A 13,959-nucleotide genomic window follows, 5' to 3' on the forward strand; every position below is an offset into this window, starting at 1 on the left:
GTCTGGTTCTTTTTTTTAAAGTTGGTGGCTCAGAGGTTAAAGTGTCTGCCTGCAATGCAGGAGACCTGGGTTTGATCCCTGGGTTGGGAAGATCCCCTGGAGAAGGAAATGGCAACCCACTCCAGTATTCTTGCCTGGAGAATCCCATGGACACAGGAGCCTGGTGGGCTACAGTCCACGGGGTCGCAAAGAGTCGGACGCGACTGAGCGACTTCACTTTCACACTGTTTAAGGTGAAATACTCCTTCTGTTCATTAATTTTATTAGTAAGCTCATTGAACTGCCTGAGTTTTCTTTTAGCTCACTGAGTTTCTTCACGAGAGCTACTCTGAATTCTTTACCAGTGTGACTGCAATATTCTATGACATTAAGTTTGGTTTCTGGAGAACTGTCATTTTCAATTTGTGGTATGTTGTTACTGTGGTTCTTTATGGTGCTTGATGCATAGTTCTTCTGCCAGTGCATTTGAAGTAGCCCAGTGGTCCCCAACCTTTTTGGCATTAGGGGCCAGTTCCACAGATCATTTTCCATTGACCAGGGGGGCGGGGAATGGTTTCAGGATGATTCAAGCACATTACATACATTTACTGTGCACTTTGTGTGTGTGTGCTCAATCACTCAGTCATGTCCAACTCTGCAACCCTGTGGACGGTAGCCTGCTGGGCTCCACTGTCTATATAATCTTCCAGGCAAGAATACTGGAGTGGGATGCCATTTCCTACTCCCAGGGATCTTCCTGACCCAGAGATCAAACCTGAATCTCTTGCATTGACAGGCAGACTTTTTATACCACTTTGCCACCTTTTATTTCTATTATTACATTGTGATGTATCATGAAATAATTATATAGCTCACCATAATGCAGAATCGGTGAACTTGTTTTCCTGCAGCTGTAAATACAGATGAAGCTTTACTCGCTTGCCCACTGCTCACATCCACTGCTCACCTCCTAAGAGGCTATGGACCAGTACTGAGGGTTGGGGATTCCTGAAGTAGCCAACACCTTTCTGCCGGATTCTAACAATTCAACAGATTAGAAATTAAAGCCGTTTCTTTTGTTTTCCTGTAGGTGGCACTACAGCATAAGTTTTTGGTTTCTTTTCCATGCACTGCTTCTGATACATTATATTCAAGAATCAGTACTTTGCACTCTCTACCACTTCCGTCAGAGATGTGGCCCTATGCCCTCCTTATCACACCTGTTCCTCTGGGGTCAGTGTTGCTGGTGTGGCTGCCTGTGCACCAGGACACTAGGCTCCTCTGTTTCACCCAGGATCCCCTGAATCACAGGCTCCATCACCACCGAGGGGCGGACAGTGGGAGCAGGCCGGGGATGGGCAGGTGCGTCTGCCATGTGGTGGTGTCAGGTTCGCAGGTGGTGGACCAGGGGGCTGGAGCCAGTGGCACCTCAGCAGCTAGTGGGCCGGTGTCCCATGTACAACTGCCACTGCAGCCCAGCTTCTTGTGCTGCAGGCACTGCCATGGGCAAGGAAGCCCAAGTCCTGTGTCTGCCTCCCCTGCCACTAGGGGGCTCTCTGGGGCTGCAGTCTCAGCTGCAGGAAGGCCAGGATTACAGGCACCAACTCCACTGGTACCTCGGTTCTGCCTTTTCTCTGTGTTACAGTCAAACCACCTTTCTTTTTCTTTTTTTTTTTTTTTCATACTTAATGTTAGGGCAAGAGGGAACACCAGAAATCATGCAAGACAATTAGCTGTGTGTGGAACTATCCACACAGCACAGGAGACTGGCATTCCTGGCTCCCACTCTCTAAATGCCAATAGATTATTTCCCAGTCATCTTGACAAAAATGTCCTTGAGTGTTTCCAAAATGCCCTACCTCACCTCCTAGTCTCACCATTTGAATGACATTAGAACATTCTCTAACACCATATACAAAAATAAACTCAAAATGGATTAAAGACCTCAATGTAAGGCCAGATAACTATAAAGCTCTTAAGATAAAAACATAAGGAGAACACTCTTTGACATAAATTGCAGCAGTATCTTTTTGGATCCACCTTCTAATGAAAATAAAAACAGAAATAGCAAATAAGACTTAATTAAACTTAAAAGCTTTTGCACATGAAAAGCATGAAATAATGCCATTTGCAGCTACACTGATGGACCTAGAGATTATCATACTAAGAGAAGTAAGTCAGAGAAAGAAAAATATCATATGATATCAGTTATGTGTAGAATCTAAAAAAAAATGATACAGATGAACTTATTTACAAAACAGACTCACAGACTATGGAAACAAATTTATGATTACCAAAGTGGAATAAATTAGGAGTTAAATTAGGGATAAATTATGAGTTTGGAATTGGTAAACAGACACTAATATGTATGAACTAGATAGTCAACACAGACCTACGGTATAGCATAGGGAACTCTACTCGGTATTCTGATTAGAGTTTCAGAAAGGAATCTGGGGGGAAAATGGATATATGTATGACTAAATCACTCAACTGCTGCCTGAAACGAACACAACATTGTAATTCAGCTATGTGCATGCTCAGTCCCTCAGTCATGTCAACTCTTTGCGACCCCATGGACTGCAGCCTGCCAGGCTCCTCTGTCTGTGCAATTTTCCAGGCCAGAATACTAAAGTGGGTTGCCATTTCCTACTCCAGAAATCAACTATACTCCAATATAAAATTTTAAAATTAAAAAGAAAAGGAGCAGCAGCCCTGGTTTGAACCATAAAAAAGCAGCCTTGGTTTAGATGGGAAGGATGCAGATAGGAAAGAACTACAAGAGATGTGCTGTTTGTGCATGGTTTGAGGTTGCTGGGTATGGGGTCAAATTCAGACTTTAAAAAGATGTCCTGAGAAGACTCCACATGCTGGATACTTCTACCTATATTTATCCTATTATCTTACCCAAGACCTCTCTTTATCCTTTGAAGAAGAGCCAGGACTAGAACATCAGACAGCCAGGAAGGGGCTGAGACTTCACTCACTCACTCTGTTATTCTTTCACCGGATGAACGATCCTTTGGTCCCTCTCTGCTACACAAGCAAACCCTGTGCCTACTGCCTGGCCACACACTGCTGAAAAACTCAGACTCGGTTCCTATCCCTGTGGGACTTGCAAAGTAGTGAGAGTGCACTTTGGAAGCTGGGAAACTAGGAGACGCACTGTGGAAGGGTGGGAAGAGGATGTGATAGGCAGTGACAGTTGGGGCTGGCACTAAGAGGAACACACTCCAATTCAAGAACATCCAGGAGAAGGAGTAGTAAGCTGACAGGGCTCTGGGAAGATACACAGGCTCGTGAGCAGGAAGGGCCGGCAACAGGAATGGATGGGCAGGCGAGGGGAATAGAACAGAGACATGCACTCCCTGGAGCATAGGAAAGGGAAGGCGCAGGAGGAAAGGCATTGTGAAGGGGCTGTTTCTGCAGGCATGCAGCTTAAAATAGTACCCTCTGCTTTGCTGGATCCACAAGCCCCATCTCGTCCCTTCCGGGTAGCAAATTCTTCCCTTGGTGAGTAGCTAGAGAAGCAGCTTCAGGCCTCGGGCCCAGCAAACCCTCCCTAAGCTCCCTAGCTGAGAGAGCAGCCCAGCTGACGGGGAGCAGTCATGTGGGAATGGGAGCTGGGGGTGAGTTCCTACTGTAGGAACCCAGAGTGTTCATCCTGCTAGACCACTGTATTCTCAGAACTGGAGCGGGGTAGGCAGTCACACAGAGCATGATGACTGTGTACCATACAAGGCTTTTCTTTTTCAAGGCAGACTAACTCCTCACAAATGTACCATTTTCCTCACAGCCATGCTGCATGTCAAATAAGAACTAAAACTGTTATCCGGCTACAGGGTGACTAGAGTTTCCTTATCTGTTACAGAGAAGATGAAGTTGTTTTTCAGACTAGAAGCACTAGTGCACATGGAGGTGCTTCCCAAGCTACAAAGGACTCTTAATCAGCACTCTTGGCTGTAGGCAAGAAACAGCTCTGGATAACTTATGCAGAGGATGTATAAAGGCTCTCAGGGGTTCACAGAACTATCAAAATGACAAAGTAATAATGGCAGGAAATGTGCACAGGAATCACTGAACTTCTACAAAATCAAAAAGCAGAAAACACAATGCCATCTTTCATCAGGAACAGCCAGGCTGCCCCTTGAATACTCCCACTGCCTTCACAATTCACTCTAGAGTGAGTGACACAAATATAAAGGGAATGAGAATTCAAGTCCTCATGGGAGTGTCCACTGACCAAATCTATGTCATAGGCCAGCTGGCAGAGGAAGGAGAGAGCATACATGGGCCTTCTGACTTCCACCTGGACTTTTATGATGAGTATTTCCCCCAGACCAGAAAAGGGATTGAAAACTAGGTTCCCAAAAGGGAAAAGGAAAATGTCAACTCTAGGCCCTGTAAATATTAGATCTTATTATATAGTTTTATACTTATATAAGCAAGGTGGTGTGATAGTAAAAACACTCTGCCCTAGAGCAACAAAGACTTCTGCCAAATACATGTACATTAGCGTGCTGGAGAATGAAGGCATGGCTTGGGCAAGCTCAGACTCTCCATCCAAAGGGATGGAGGACATAAGAGAAAGACTGGATCTGGAATCAAGCCTTTCTCAGAAACTAAGCTTCAAACTCAGTTATGGAAAACTTTTGCCTGAATTTCCTCATCTATATGATAGGAATAAATCTGTCCTCCTACCTCAAGGATATTCTGGAAGAATAAACATTATGTCTTTTGGGCCACAAAGCCCTCAGAGTATGTGGAACTATGAAGACCAGAGGTTATCTTTGGCTTCATACACCACCACTCTCAGAATGAGTTGGTGTGCCTTGGTTAACTGTATCAGTAAAATGGGTATTTTTATGAGTACCTACCTCATAGTATACTTATGAAAATTAAGAGTTAATATATAGAAAGTGATTGGTACCATATCTGGCATAAAATAAGTATTCAGGAAGGAAATCAACCCTGAATATTCACTGGAAGGACTGATGCTGAAGCTGAAGCTTCAGTACTTTAGCCACCTGATGCAAAGAGCTGACTCACTGCAAAAAAACCTGATGCTGGAAAGATTGAGGGCAAAAGGAGGAGGAGGCAACAGAGGATGAGGTCGACTCAATGGACATGAGTTTGAGCAAACTCCGGGAGAGAGGGAAGGACCGGGAGGCCTAGTGTACTGCAGTCCATGGGGTTGCAAAGAATCAGACATGGCTTAGCAACTAAACAACAACGAATGGTAGTCACCAAAATAACTACAGCTTTATAGGTATTACTGCTATCCAGTGTTCGGATAGGCATTATATAAGGAGTTGAAGAGAAAGTAGTTCAACAGGCCTGCTCTAAGACAAACGAAATAGTATGAGTATTGGGCCTAGTATAAGAACACTAGACTACCTGACCTGCCTCTTGAGAAATCTGTTTGCAGGTCAGGAAGCAACAGTTAGAACTAAACATGGAACAACAGACTGGTTCCAAATAGGAAAAGGAGTACGTCAAGGCTGTATATTGTCACCCTCCTTATTTAACTTATAAGCGGAGTTCACCATGAGAAATGCTGGGCTGGATGAAGCACAAGCTGGAATCAAGATTGCTGGGAGAAATATCAATAACCTCAGATATGCGGATGACACCACCCTTATGGCAGAAAGTAAAGAAGAACTAAAGAGACTCTTGATGAAAGAGGAGAGTGAAAAAGCTGGCTTAAAGCTCAACATTCAGAAAACAAAGATCATGGCATCTGGTCCCATTACTTCATGGGAAATAGATGGGGAAAACATTGGAAACGGTGGCTGACTTTATTTTGGGGGGCTCCAAAATCACTGTAGATGGTGACTGCAACCATGAAATTAAAAGACGCTTACTCTTTGGAAGGAAAGTTATGACCAACCTAGACAGCATATTCAAAAGCAGAGACATTACTTTGCCAACAAAGGTCCATCTAGTCAAGGCTATGGTTTTTCCAGTAGTCATGTATGGATGTGAGAGTTGGACTATAAAGCAAGCTGAGCGCAGAAGAATTTATGCTTTTGAACTGTGGTGTTGGAGAAGACTCTTGAGAGTCCCTTGGACTGCAGGGAGATCCAACCAGTCCATCCTAAAGGAGATCAGTCCTGGGTGTTCATTGGAAGGTCTGATATTGAAGCTGAAACTCCAATACTTTGGCCACCTGATGCAAAGAGCTGACTCATTTGAAGACCCTGATGCTGCAAAAGATTGAGGGCAGGAGGAGAAGGGGATGGATGACAGAGGATGAGATGGTTGGATGGCATCACTGACTCGCTAGAGAGTTTGGGTAGGCTCCGGGAGTTGGTGTTGGACAGGGAGGCCTAGCGTGCTGCAGTTCATGGGGTCTCAAAGAGTCAGACACAACTGAGTGACTGAACTGAACTGATAAGAATAGTAGTAGTAATAGTGTTAGTCGCTCAATTGTGTCCAACTCTTTGTGACCCCACAGACTGTAGCCCACCAGGCTCCTCTATCCATGGGATTTCCCAGGCAAGAACACTGGAGTGGGTTGCCATTTCCTTCTCCAGAGGATCTTCCTGACCCGGAAGTTGAACCTGGGTCTCCTGCATTGCAGGCAAATTCTTTACCATCTGAGCTATAGGGAAGTCCTTTAGTATCAGAATGGTAGACTTCATTTCTCAAAGATGAGAATGATCAGAGATGTAGAAAAGCTATTTACAGTATAGGCAGATAGACTGCACTGCAAAGTGCCCCTTAGACATAAAATTGAATCTGAGAGTAGAATTGATATTCCCAAGTGATGAAGCAGAGTGGAGAAGGTCTCAATCTATCATTCAGGGCAAATAAATGCTTATGGGTGTTCCTTCTGCCTCAAAATCAAAAGAGCCCCTCCTACTCACCTTCCTCTGGCTCCCTGTCAGTGACAGTTCCTTCAAGACATCTCTTCCCAAACCTGCCTTCGTGGCAGCAGTGAGCCCCATGGTTCCCGGTTTCTGTTCCTTTGGTACTTGGTGTCATGGTTAATTATTACCCTCTTTAACAAAGTTATGCATAGTGGCACATTGTGTCTCTCCACAAAAAAACATGAAGCCACTGAGGGCAGGAACTATGTCTTCTACATCTGTTTGTCCCCAGGACTTAGCAGGGTCTTTTTCCCAAAAGTGTGTATTGGGTTCCATGGAATGGTTCCTAGGTAAGAGTATAAGTGCCCAAGGAAGCTAAAACAAGCTGCCTCAAAGGACTGTCAGAAATCTAGTAAACTTACAGCTCACATTTGATAAGCACCTGGAAAACAGTATTCAGTGAAAACCTCAGGAGGTGCGGAGCATGTGAGGATCTGAGGCCTTCCTGACCCCAGGAGCAGGTAGCAATCCTTCCACTGCTGCATCTGTGTCTTTTCTCTGCATGTTTGAACAGGACAGGAGAGTTCATCTAATGAGGGAGCACTGGGAGACCATGAAGTTGCACAGTGAGGATCTGGGCAGCAAGCACTTCCCTGGAAGGGCTGGGAACCATGTCTCCTGTCCACCAGTCACCCGTGTCATATAGAGCTACTTCTCCTCACAGGTGCGGGGAGCAGTTCCCCTATGGACCTGTGTGCTTTCCTTCCTTGAGGGGTAACTCAAAAGAGGAAGTATTGGGGTAAATTACTGTCCTCTGAGAGCACAGAGCTGATCCCAAGGCCACGTTTTTCTCACCATCTCCCCTTCCTGCCCTCCACTGTCTACTCTATAACCTCCTTCGCCCTCAGCTCTCGTCTTGGCAGGTCCTGGTGTCTTACCTGGTGATGTGACCCAAACCTTCACTCCTGAGGGGTCTGAACGCTTGATAATCAAACCCTCCTCGGGCTGGGTGGCTGCACATGTCTATTCACAAAGTTAAATCGGGGCAAAGGGTTCAGGAGGTGCCCACCTGAACCCAAGTCTCACACACATTTTCTCGCTCCCCTTGTGTGAAAGCAGCCTTCCTCCTCCTGATGACCAGGGTCTGTCAGACCTGCCGGCACGGCAACTCCTCTCTTGCCTGCTGTTCCCCGGACACAGAAATTTCCCACTGTCCTGTCAGTAGCTTTACCATATAGATCACTGGAATGTTTATGGTGCCCCTGGCAAGAGTGTGTTCTCTTCGGGGACCAGAAACTACAATTATTTAAAGCCGAGCTGCAGGGAAAAGCAGCACAAAACTCCACAGTGGGTCCTTCAGAATGACGGTAACCAAGCCCGTCCCTGCTTCCACCTCTTGGTCTCCAGACCCTTGATTTCTTCCTATTGAGGACACAGCACCACAGAGGTCTCCGATTTAATACACTATGTGCTGAAGGACAGCACTCCATCCTTTCAGAGTGCCTTCTGAGCTGGCATTCCAGTTGAGTTGAGAAGGCCCTCCCAAAATCCACAGGGCCAGTTACCTCTGGGTGGTGCAGTACATGACACAACCAGAGGGCCCCTGGTTCCACACCAGCTGCATCTGAAGTACAGCCCCTGCTTGGATGCTCTGCTGTATGGGATTCCGTTCCTGTGGATCAGACATTCAGTAAGCTTCCAGATAGAAGGGCTGGTTGAGGATCTGTAGGCAGGATAAAGACAATATTCACTGACAGTTTGCCTCAGGGTTATGCTAACTCTCCCACCTTCTTTCATACTATAGACTGAGAATTCTGCAGTGCTGACATCCAAGAAAATATCACACTGATCCATTACACCAATGACCTCCCTATCGGGACAGGACGAGGGGAGTAAGCTAGAATGCTCCAGGTCTTAGTATGATACTTGTGCTTCCGATGGGAAATAAACCTTATGGACAGACAGAAACAGGCCATTTCAATGATGTTTTTAGAAGCCTAGTGGTCAAGGGTATTATGGGACAGCCCCTTTTAAAGCAGAAGACAAATCACTGCATCTGACAGTCATGTCTCAAAGAAGGAGTACACTGCCTCTTTGTGTTCCCCAGGGATATTTCCTGGCCCACATACTGAGTGACACAGAGGCTGCCAGCATTGAGTAGGGCCGGAGCAGGAAATGGTGTTGCAACAGGCCCAATGGGCCCAGTGCAGGTAGGCCTGTTAGCTGACCCCCATGGTGTTGGAGGGGTCAGTGGTGAGAGAAGATAGGGTAACCCCTGCCTCAATCTGTAGATGTGGGCCCACTGTAAGCTGGACTTCATACAGGACCTCATTTTTCACCTAGCCCTCAAAGGCCCCCCAATCCAACAGGATGGCCAGGATGCACCTTTTGGGTCTGTAGACATTGGCATCAACTCCAAACCTTTGTCCAATAGTACTAGTGTATAGTCATGTGACTAAATGGCCATGAGTAGACTCTTGAGGAAAGTCTGGAAGGACTGCCACAGTATGCACTTTAATAGTGCTGCAGGATCCCTCCTCCTGCTACTTCTGTGGTCACTGGGTTTCAGATCTGAAAACTGACTCAAGTCTGGGAACTGAGCATGAGATCATGATTTTTTATTAAAGTAACGGCTCTCAGCCTCTTAATCCAATTTTAGTTTGGGTTGTTTTTTTTTAATAGGTAAAAGATTAGCAAATACAGCTCCACTGGCTAAATCCAGACAACCACTTGTTCTTGTAAATAAAGTTTTATTGAAAGACAGCTTTAAAATTGTTTACATATTGTTTAAGGCTGCTTTTGTGCTACAACAGCTGAGTTGAGCAGCTGTGACAGAGAGCATGTGACCTGCAAAGCCTAAAATACTATTTGGACCTTTAAAGTTTGCTCATCCCATTAAGAGATGATAAGCAGCATCCTTGCTAACCATTTTGCCTCTAGATGCAAATCTACACTGCACCCCATTAGCCTTCTCCATAACCCTCTGCAGATAAAGCCCACTGATTGCCCTCTGACCTTACATTTTGAAGAGTGAGGTAATTATGGCCTCCTGACTTCTGGCAGGTAAGTGCCACCTCCTGGCCTATATCACTCCTGCAGATGCTAACAAGCTCAGTTTGTAACCATTTCTCCTTCCATCATCCCCAGCCTGCACAACTTCTTAGTGATGCTGGTATCCCTCTCATCAGTGCATTTCAATGGTTTGGGGACTCGTATATCCTCTCATGGGATGCATTCTCTAGCTGGTCTTTTGGCTTACATAAATAGAGCCCTTCCAACATGTCCGGAGAAGGTGATGGCACCCCACTCCAGTGCTCTTGCCTGGAGAATCCCAGGGACGGGGGAGCCTGGTGGGCTGCTGTCTATGGGGTCTCACAGAGTCAGACACAACTGAAGTGACTTAGCAGCAGCAGCAGCAGCAGCAGCATGTCCACTTTCCTCAACCACTTTATTCCTTCCTGGACTGTCTTCTGGAGTGAAGGAGATAAGGTTGGGGGAAGCATCCTAAACTACTGAGCTTCATCCAAGCCAGTGTGGAGTCCCTGAGCCAAAGCTGACATCAGAGATACCCCGTCTCCCAGGAGTGGACACTGGCTGGAAGCAGCCTGTAGGAAACGTGCCTCGGTACAAATGCAGGTGGGCCTCAGAACAGTGTGGCTGGAGTGCTTGGTCAGCTATGGCCCCTCCAGTTAGAGGTGTGTGAGATGTAGTCTCATGGTTACGACAGGGGCCCAGAATGAAGGTTATGGTGCATGTGACAAAATCCACTTTAAATGCCAGTGCACATCTTTAGTGAGAGGTCTGACTTCTAAGGGGGCACAAGCTGTCAATCAGAATGACACCTCTCTTAGAAGAGGAGAGTGATCAATACAGTAAGAAGCTCCAGGACAGACTGCAAAGGCAGGGTGACTCACATGTGTCTCCCCTCCTCTCTCCTCACCATTATTCTTGCAATCCAGACAGAAAAGGATCCTCTGCCTTCATTCAGAAGTGATCTCTTCCCAGCTCCCTCACTGTGCAAGGGTAAATTCACAGACCTTAGGATTCTTCTGAGGCCAGGCTGTGAGGTAGTTAAAGGCTAGAAATATCTCATCTGAGATGAATGCTTTTGCCTAGATGCTGCCACTGTACCAAGCAGATGGACTGGTACCCTCATCAAGTGAAAACAACAGCCCACAAGCCTACGTTCATTGACTGCCATGGGATACAAGGTATCTCACGATGTTAATGCTGGAAGAGTCAGGGATCACCTCCTATCTGCATGTTTACCCCTGACAGGAAATGAAATGCTTGGAAGCCTCCAGTGAGAGAACCTGGCTTCTCATCCTGTGTTCTTTCCCCAAAGCCATAAAGATGCACAAAGAAATGAAACTGGGCAATAGGTTGAAGACCCAGCAATGCAGGCCCAGCAAGGCAACATCCATGATAGCTTCCTCAAGGTGGTGGTGGTAGTGAAATGTCCAAAAACAGCTGCAGTGGGAACGCCCTGGCCCTTCTGGAGTCGCTCACTTCTCCGAGCAGCTCTGCCTTTCTTCTGTTGACTCCAGCAGCACCAGCATCTGAAAGGAAGGGTCCCGAGCCACGTCTCAGCCAGGTCCAGTCTCATTGTTGCTTGCATCTATTGAGTAAATGTGGAGCTTCACAGTCAGTCTAGAATTAAAACTGCCTTGCAGGAAAACCAAAGAAGAGCTCTGTGCATTCTTCCCACTAGGCTCTCTCCTAACAAGGAAATCCATGCCTCCTCCATTTCTTCCAATATTATCAGACTGGATTAAACAAATTAGCAGATGAAATGGTGGGTCTACATGATTCCCTATCATTCAGTTCAGTTCAGTTCAGTCGCTCACTCGTGTCTGACTCTTTGCGACCCCATGAATCGCAGCACGCCAGGCTTCCCTGTCCATCACCAACTCCTGAAGTTCACTCAGACTCACGTCCATTGAGTCAGTGATGCCATCCAGCCAACTCACCCTCTGTCGTCCCCTTCTCCTCCTGCCCCCAATCCCTCCCAGCATCAAAGTCTTTTCCAATGAGTCAACTCTTCGCAATAGGTGGCCAAAGCACTGGAGTTTCAGCTTTAGCATCATTCCTTCCAAAGAAATCCCAGGGCTAAGGACTGGTTGGATCTCCTTGCAGTCCAAGGGACTCTTAAGAGTCTTCTCCAACACCACAGTTCAAACACATCAATTCTTCGGCGCTCAGCTTTCTTCACAGTCCAACTCTCACATCCATACATGACCACAGGAAAAACCATAGCCTTGACTAGATGGACCTTAGTCGGCAAAGTAATTTCTCTGCTTTTGAATATACTATCTAGGTTGGTCATAACTTTTCTTTCAAGGAGTAAGCGTCTTTTAATTTCATAGCTGCAGTCACCATCTGCAGTGATTCTGGAGCCCAAAAAAATAAAGTCTGACACTGTTTCCACTGTTTCCCCATCTATATCCCATGAAGTGATGGGACCGGATGCCATGATCTTCATTTTCTGAATGTTGAGCTTTAAGCCAACTTTTTCACTCTCCTCTTTCACTTTCATCAAGAGGCTTTTTAGCTCCTCTTCACTTTCTGCCATAAGGGTGGTGTCATCTGCGTATCTGAGGTTATTGAGATTTCTCCCAGCAATCTTGATTCCAGCTTGTGTTTCTTCTAGTCCAGCGTTTCTCATGATGTACTCTGCATAGAAGTTAAATAAGCAGGATGACAATATACAGCCTTGACGCACTCCTTTTCCTATTTGGAACCAGTCTGTTGTTCCATGTCCAGTTCTAACTGTTGCTTCCTGACCTGCATACAGATTTCTCAAGAGGCAGGTCAGGTGGTCTGGTATTCCCATCTCTTTCAGAATTGTCCAGTTTATTGTGATCCACACAGTCAAAGGCTTTGGCATAGTCAATAAAGCAGAAGTAGATGTTTTTCTGGAACTCTCTTGCTTTTTCCATGATCCAGCGGATGTTGGTAATTTGATCTCTGGTTCCTCTGCCTTTTCTAAAACCAGCTTGAACATCAGGAAGTTCACGGTTCATGTATTGCTGAAGCCTGGCTTGGAGAATTTTGAACATTACTTTACTAGCATGTGAGATGAGTGCAATTGTGCAGTAGTTTGAGCATTCTTTGGCATTCCCTTTCTTTGGGATTGGAATAGTTTTATCAGAAGGTTTAAAGTAAAACTCCTAAAGTAAGCCTATTTCTATCTCTGTTCCTAGGGTCTCTGGCCCAGGAAAACTCCCCAGCAATGTGGTAGCTTTGGCTTTTTCCCAGAATCAAATCTCACTCCACCAACTATGGTTGTGTGATCTGGGCAGTTACTCAGACTCAGTGTATCTCAGCTGTCCTCAACTGCAAAATGTCCTCATCGATAAAATGCTAGTAAGGATATGGTGCTGGGAAGGCAACTCAGCCGATCTGGGGCTCTGAACTTCAGGCTTGGGAATAAGCTGGAGGCAAATGTGGGATTATGGATCCAGCCAGAGATGAGAATTCTCTAAGAAATTGGACGAAACAAATGCTAGCAAGCAATGAGAACAAGTATGGGCTAGTGGCAGGACTCACCCGGGCGCTGGCCAGTGTTGCCTTCCGCCTTGAATTCCTGGATTAGCAGGCATAGAAACACATAAGCTCCTAAAAAGCATCCTTATTATTAAATTAGATCATGCGTTTGTGTGCTCAGTCGTGTCCAACTCTTTGCAACCCCGTGACTGTAGCCGGTCAGGTTCCTTTGTCCATGGAATTTTCCAGGCAAGAATACTGGAGTGGGTTGCCATTTCCTTCTCCAGGGAATCTTCCTGACCCAGGGATTGAAACCAAGTCTCTTGCCTCTCCTGCATTGGCAGGTGGATTCTTTATCACTGCACCACCTGGGAAGCCGGAGTTCCTTATTAAACTAGATAATGTATATTTGAAAAATATAATATGCTAGAGCAGGAGACAATGACAATGTTAGATGCTTAAAGTTGTAATAAATAGAGAACTGTTAAGGTTGTCTCATAAATAAGGGAAGTAGGGAACGGAAGGGTGGTACTGTAAAATATCTGTGGAAAATAGCAATCTTAGCCCAGTAATCAAAGCCCATAGGAAGCTAAGAAAAACCCAGCACCCAGGTCGCACAAAGCCTTTACAGGAAAATAGCTCTCAGGATCCAGGACATTTTGAGGGGCCTAGGACCTTGTCCCAT

At 45.9% G+C, this 13,959-nt stretch overlaps 1 protein-coding gene across 2 annotated transcripts in view; it reads right to left on the bottom strand.

The window, feature by feature from the left end:
• SQOR (sulfide quinone oxidoreductase) overlaps nt 1-13,563 on the bottom strand; it is a 78,465-nt gene extending 64,902 nt beyond the window's left edge. The window contains exons 1-2 of one of the 2 annotated variants that reach the window (XM_069596650.1): nt 13,338-13,563; nt 8,354-8,511 (exon numbers count right to left, since the gene is read on the bottom strand). In XM_069596650.1, coding sequence (XP_069452751.1) covers nt 8,354-8,511; nt 13,338-13,417 — 238 coding nt within the window. In that variant the 5' untranslated portion in view covers nt 13,418-13,563. Of the gene's footprint in view, nt 1-8,353; nt 10,033-13,337 lie in introns of those variants that run through there. The other variant, XM_069596649.1, reaches the window with a different exon arrangement.
• Nucleotides 13,564-13,959: the final 396 nt, after the last annotated feature.

The sequence above is a fragment of the Ovis canadensis genome, chromosome 7, assembly GCF_042477335.2.
Source record: "Ovis canadensis isolate MfBH-ARS-UI-01 breed Bighorn chromosome 7, ARS-UI_OviCan_v2, whole genome shotgun sequence".
Classification (NCBI taxonomy): domain Eukaryota; kingdom Metazoa; phylum Chordata; class Mammalia; order Artiodactyla; family Bovidae; genus Ovis; species Ovis canadensis.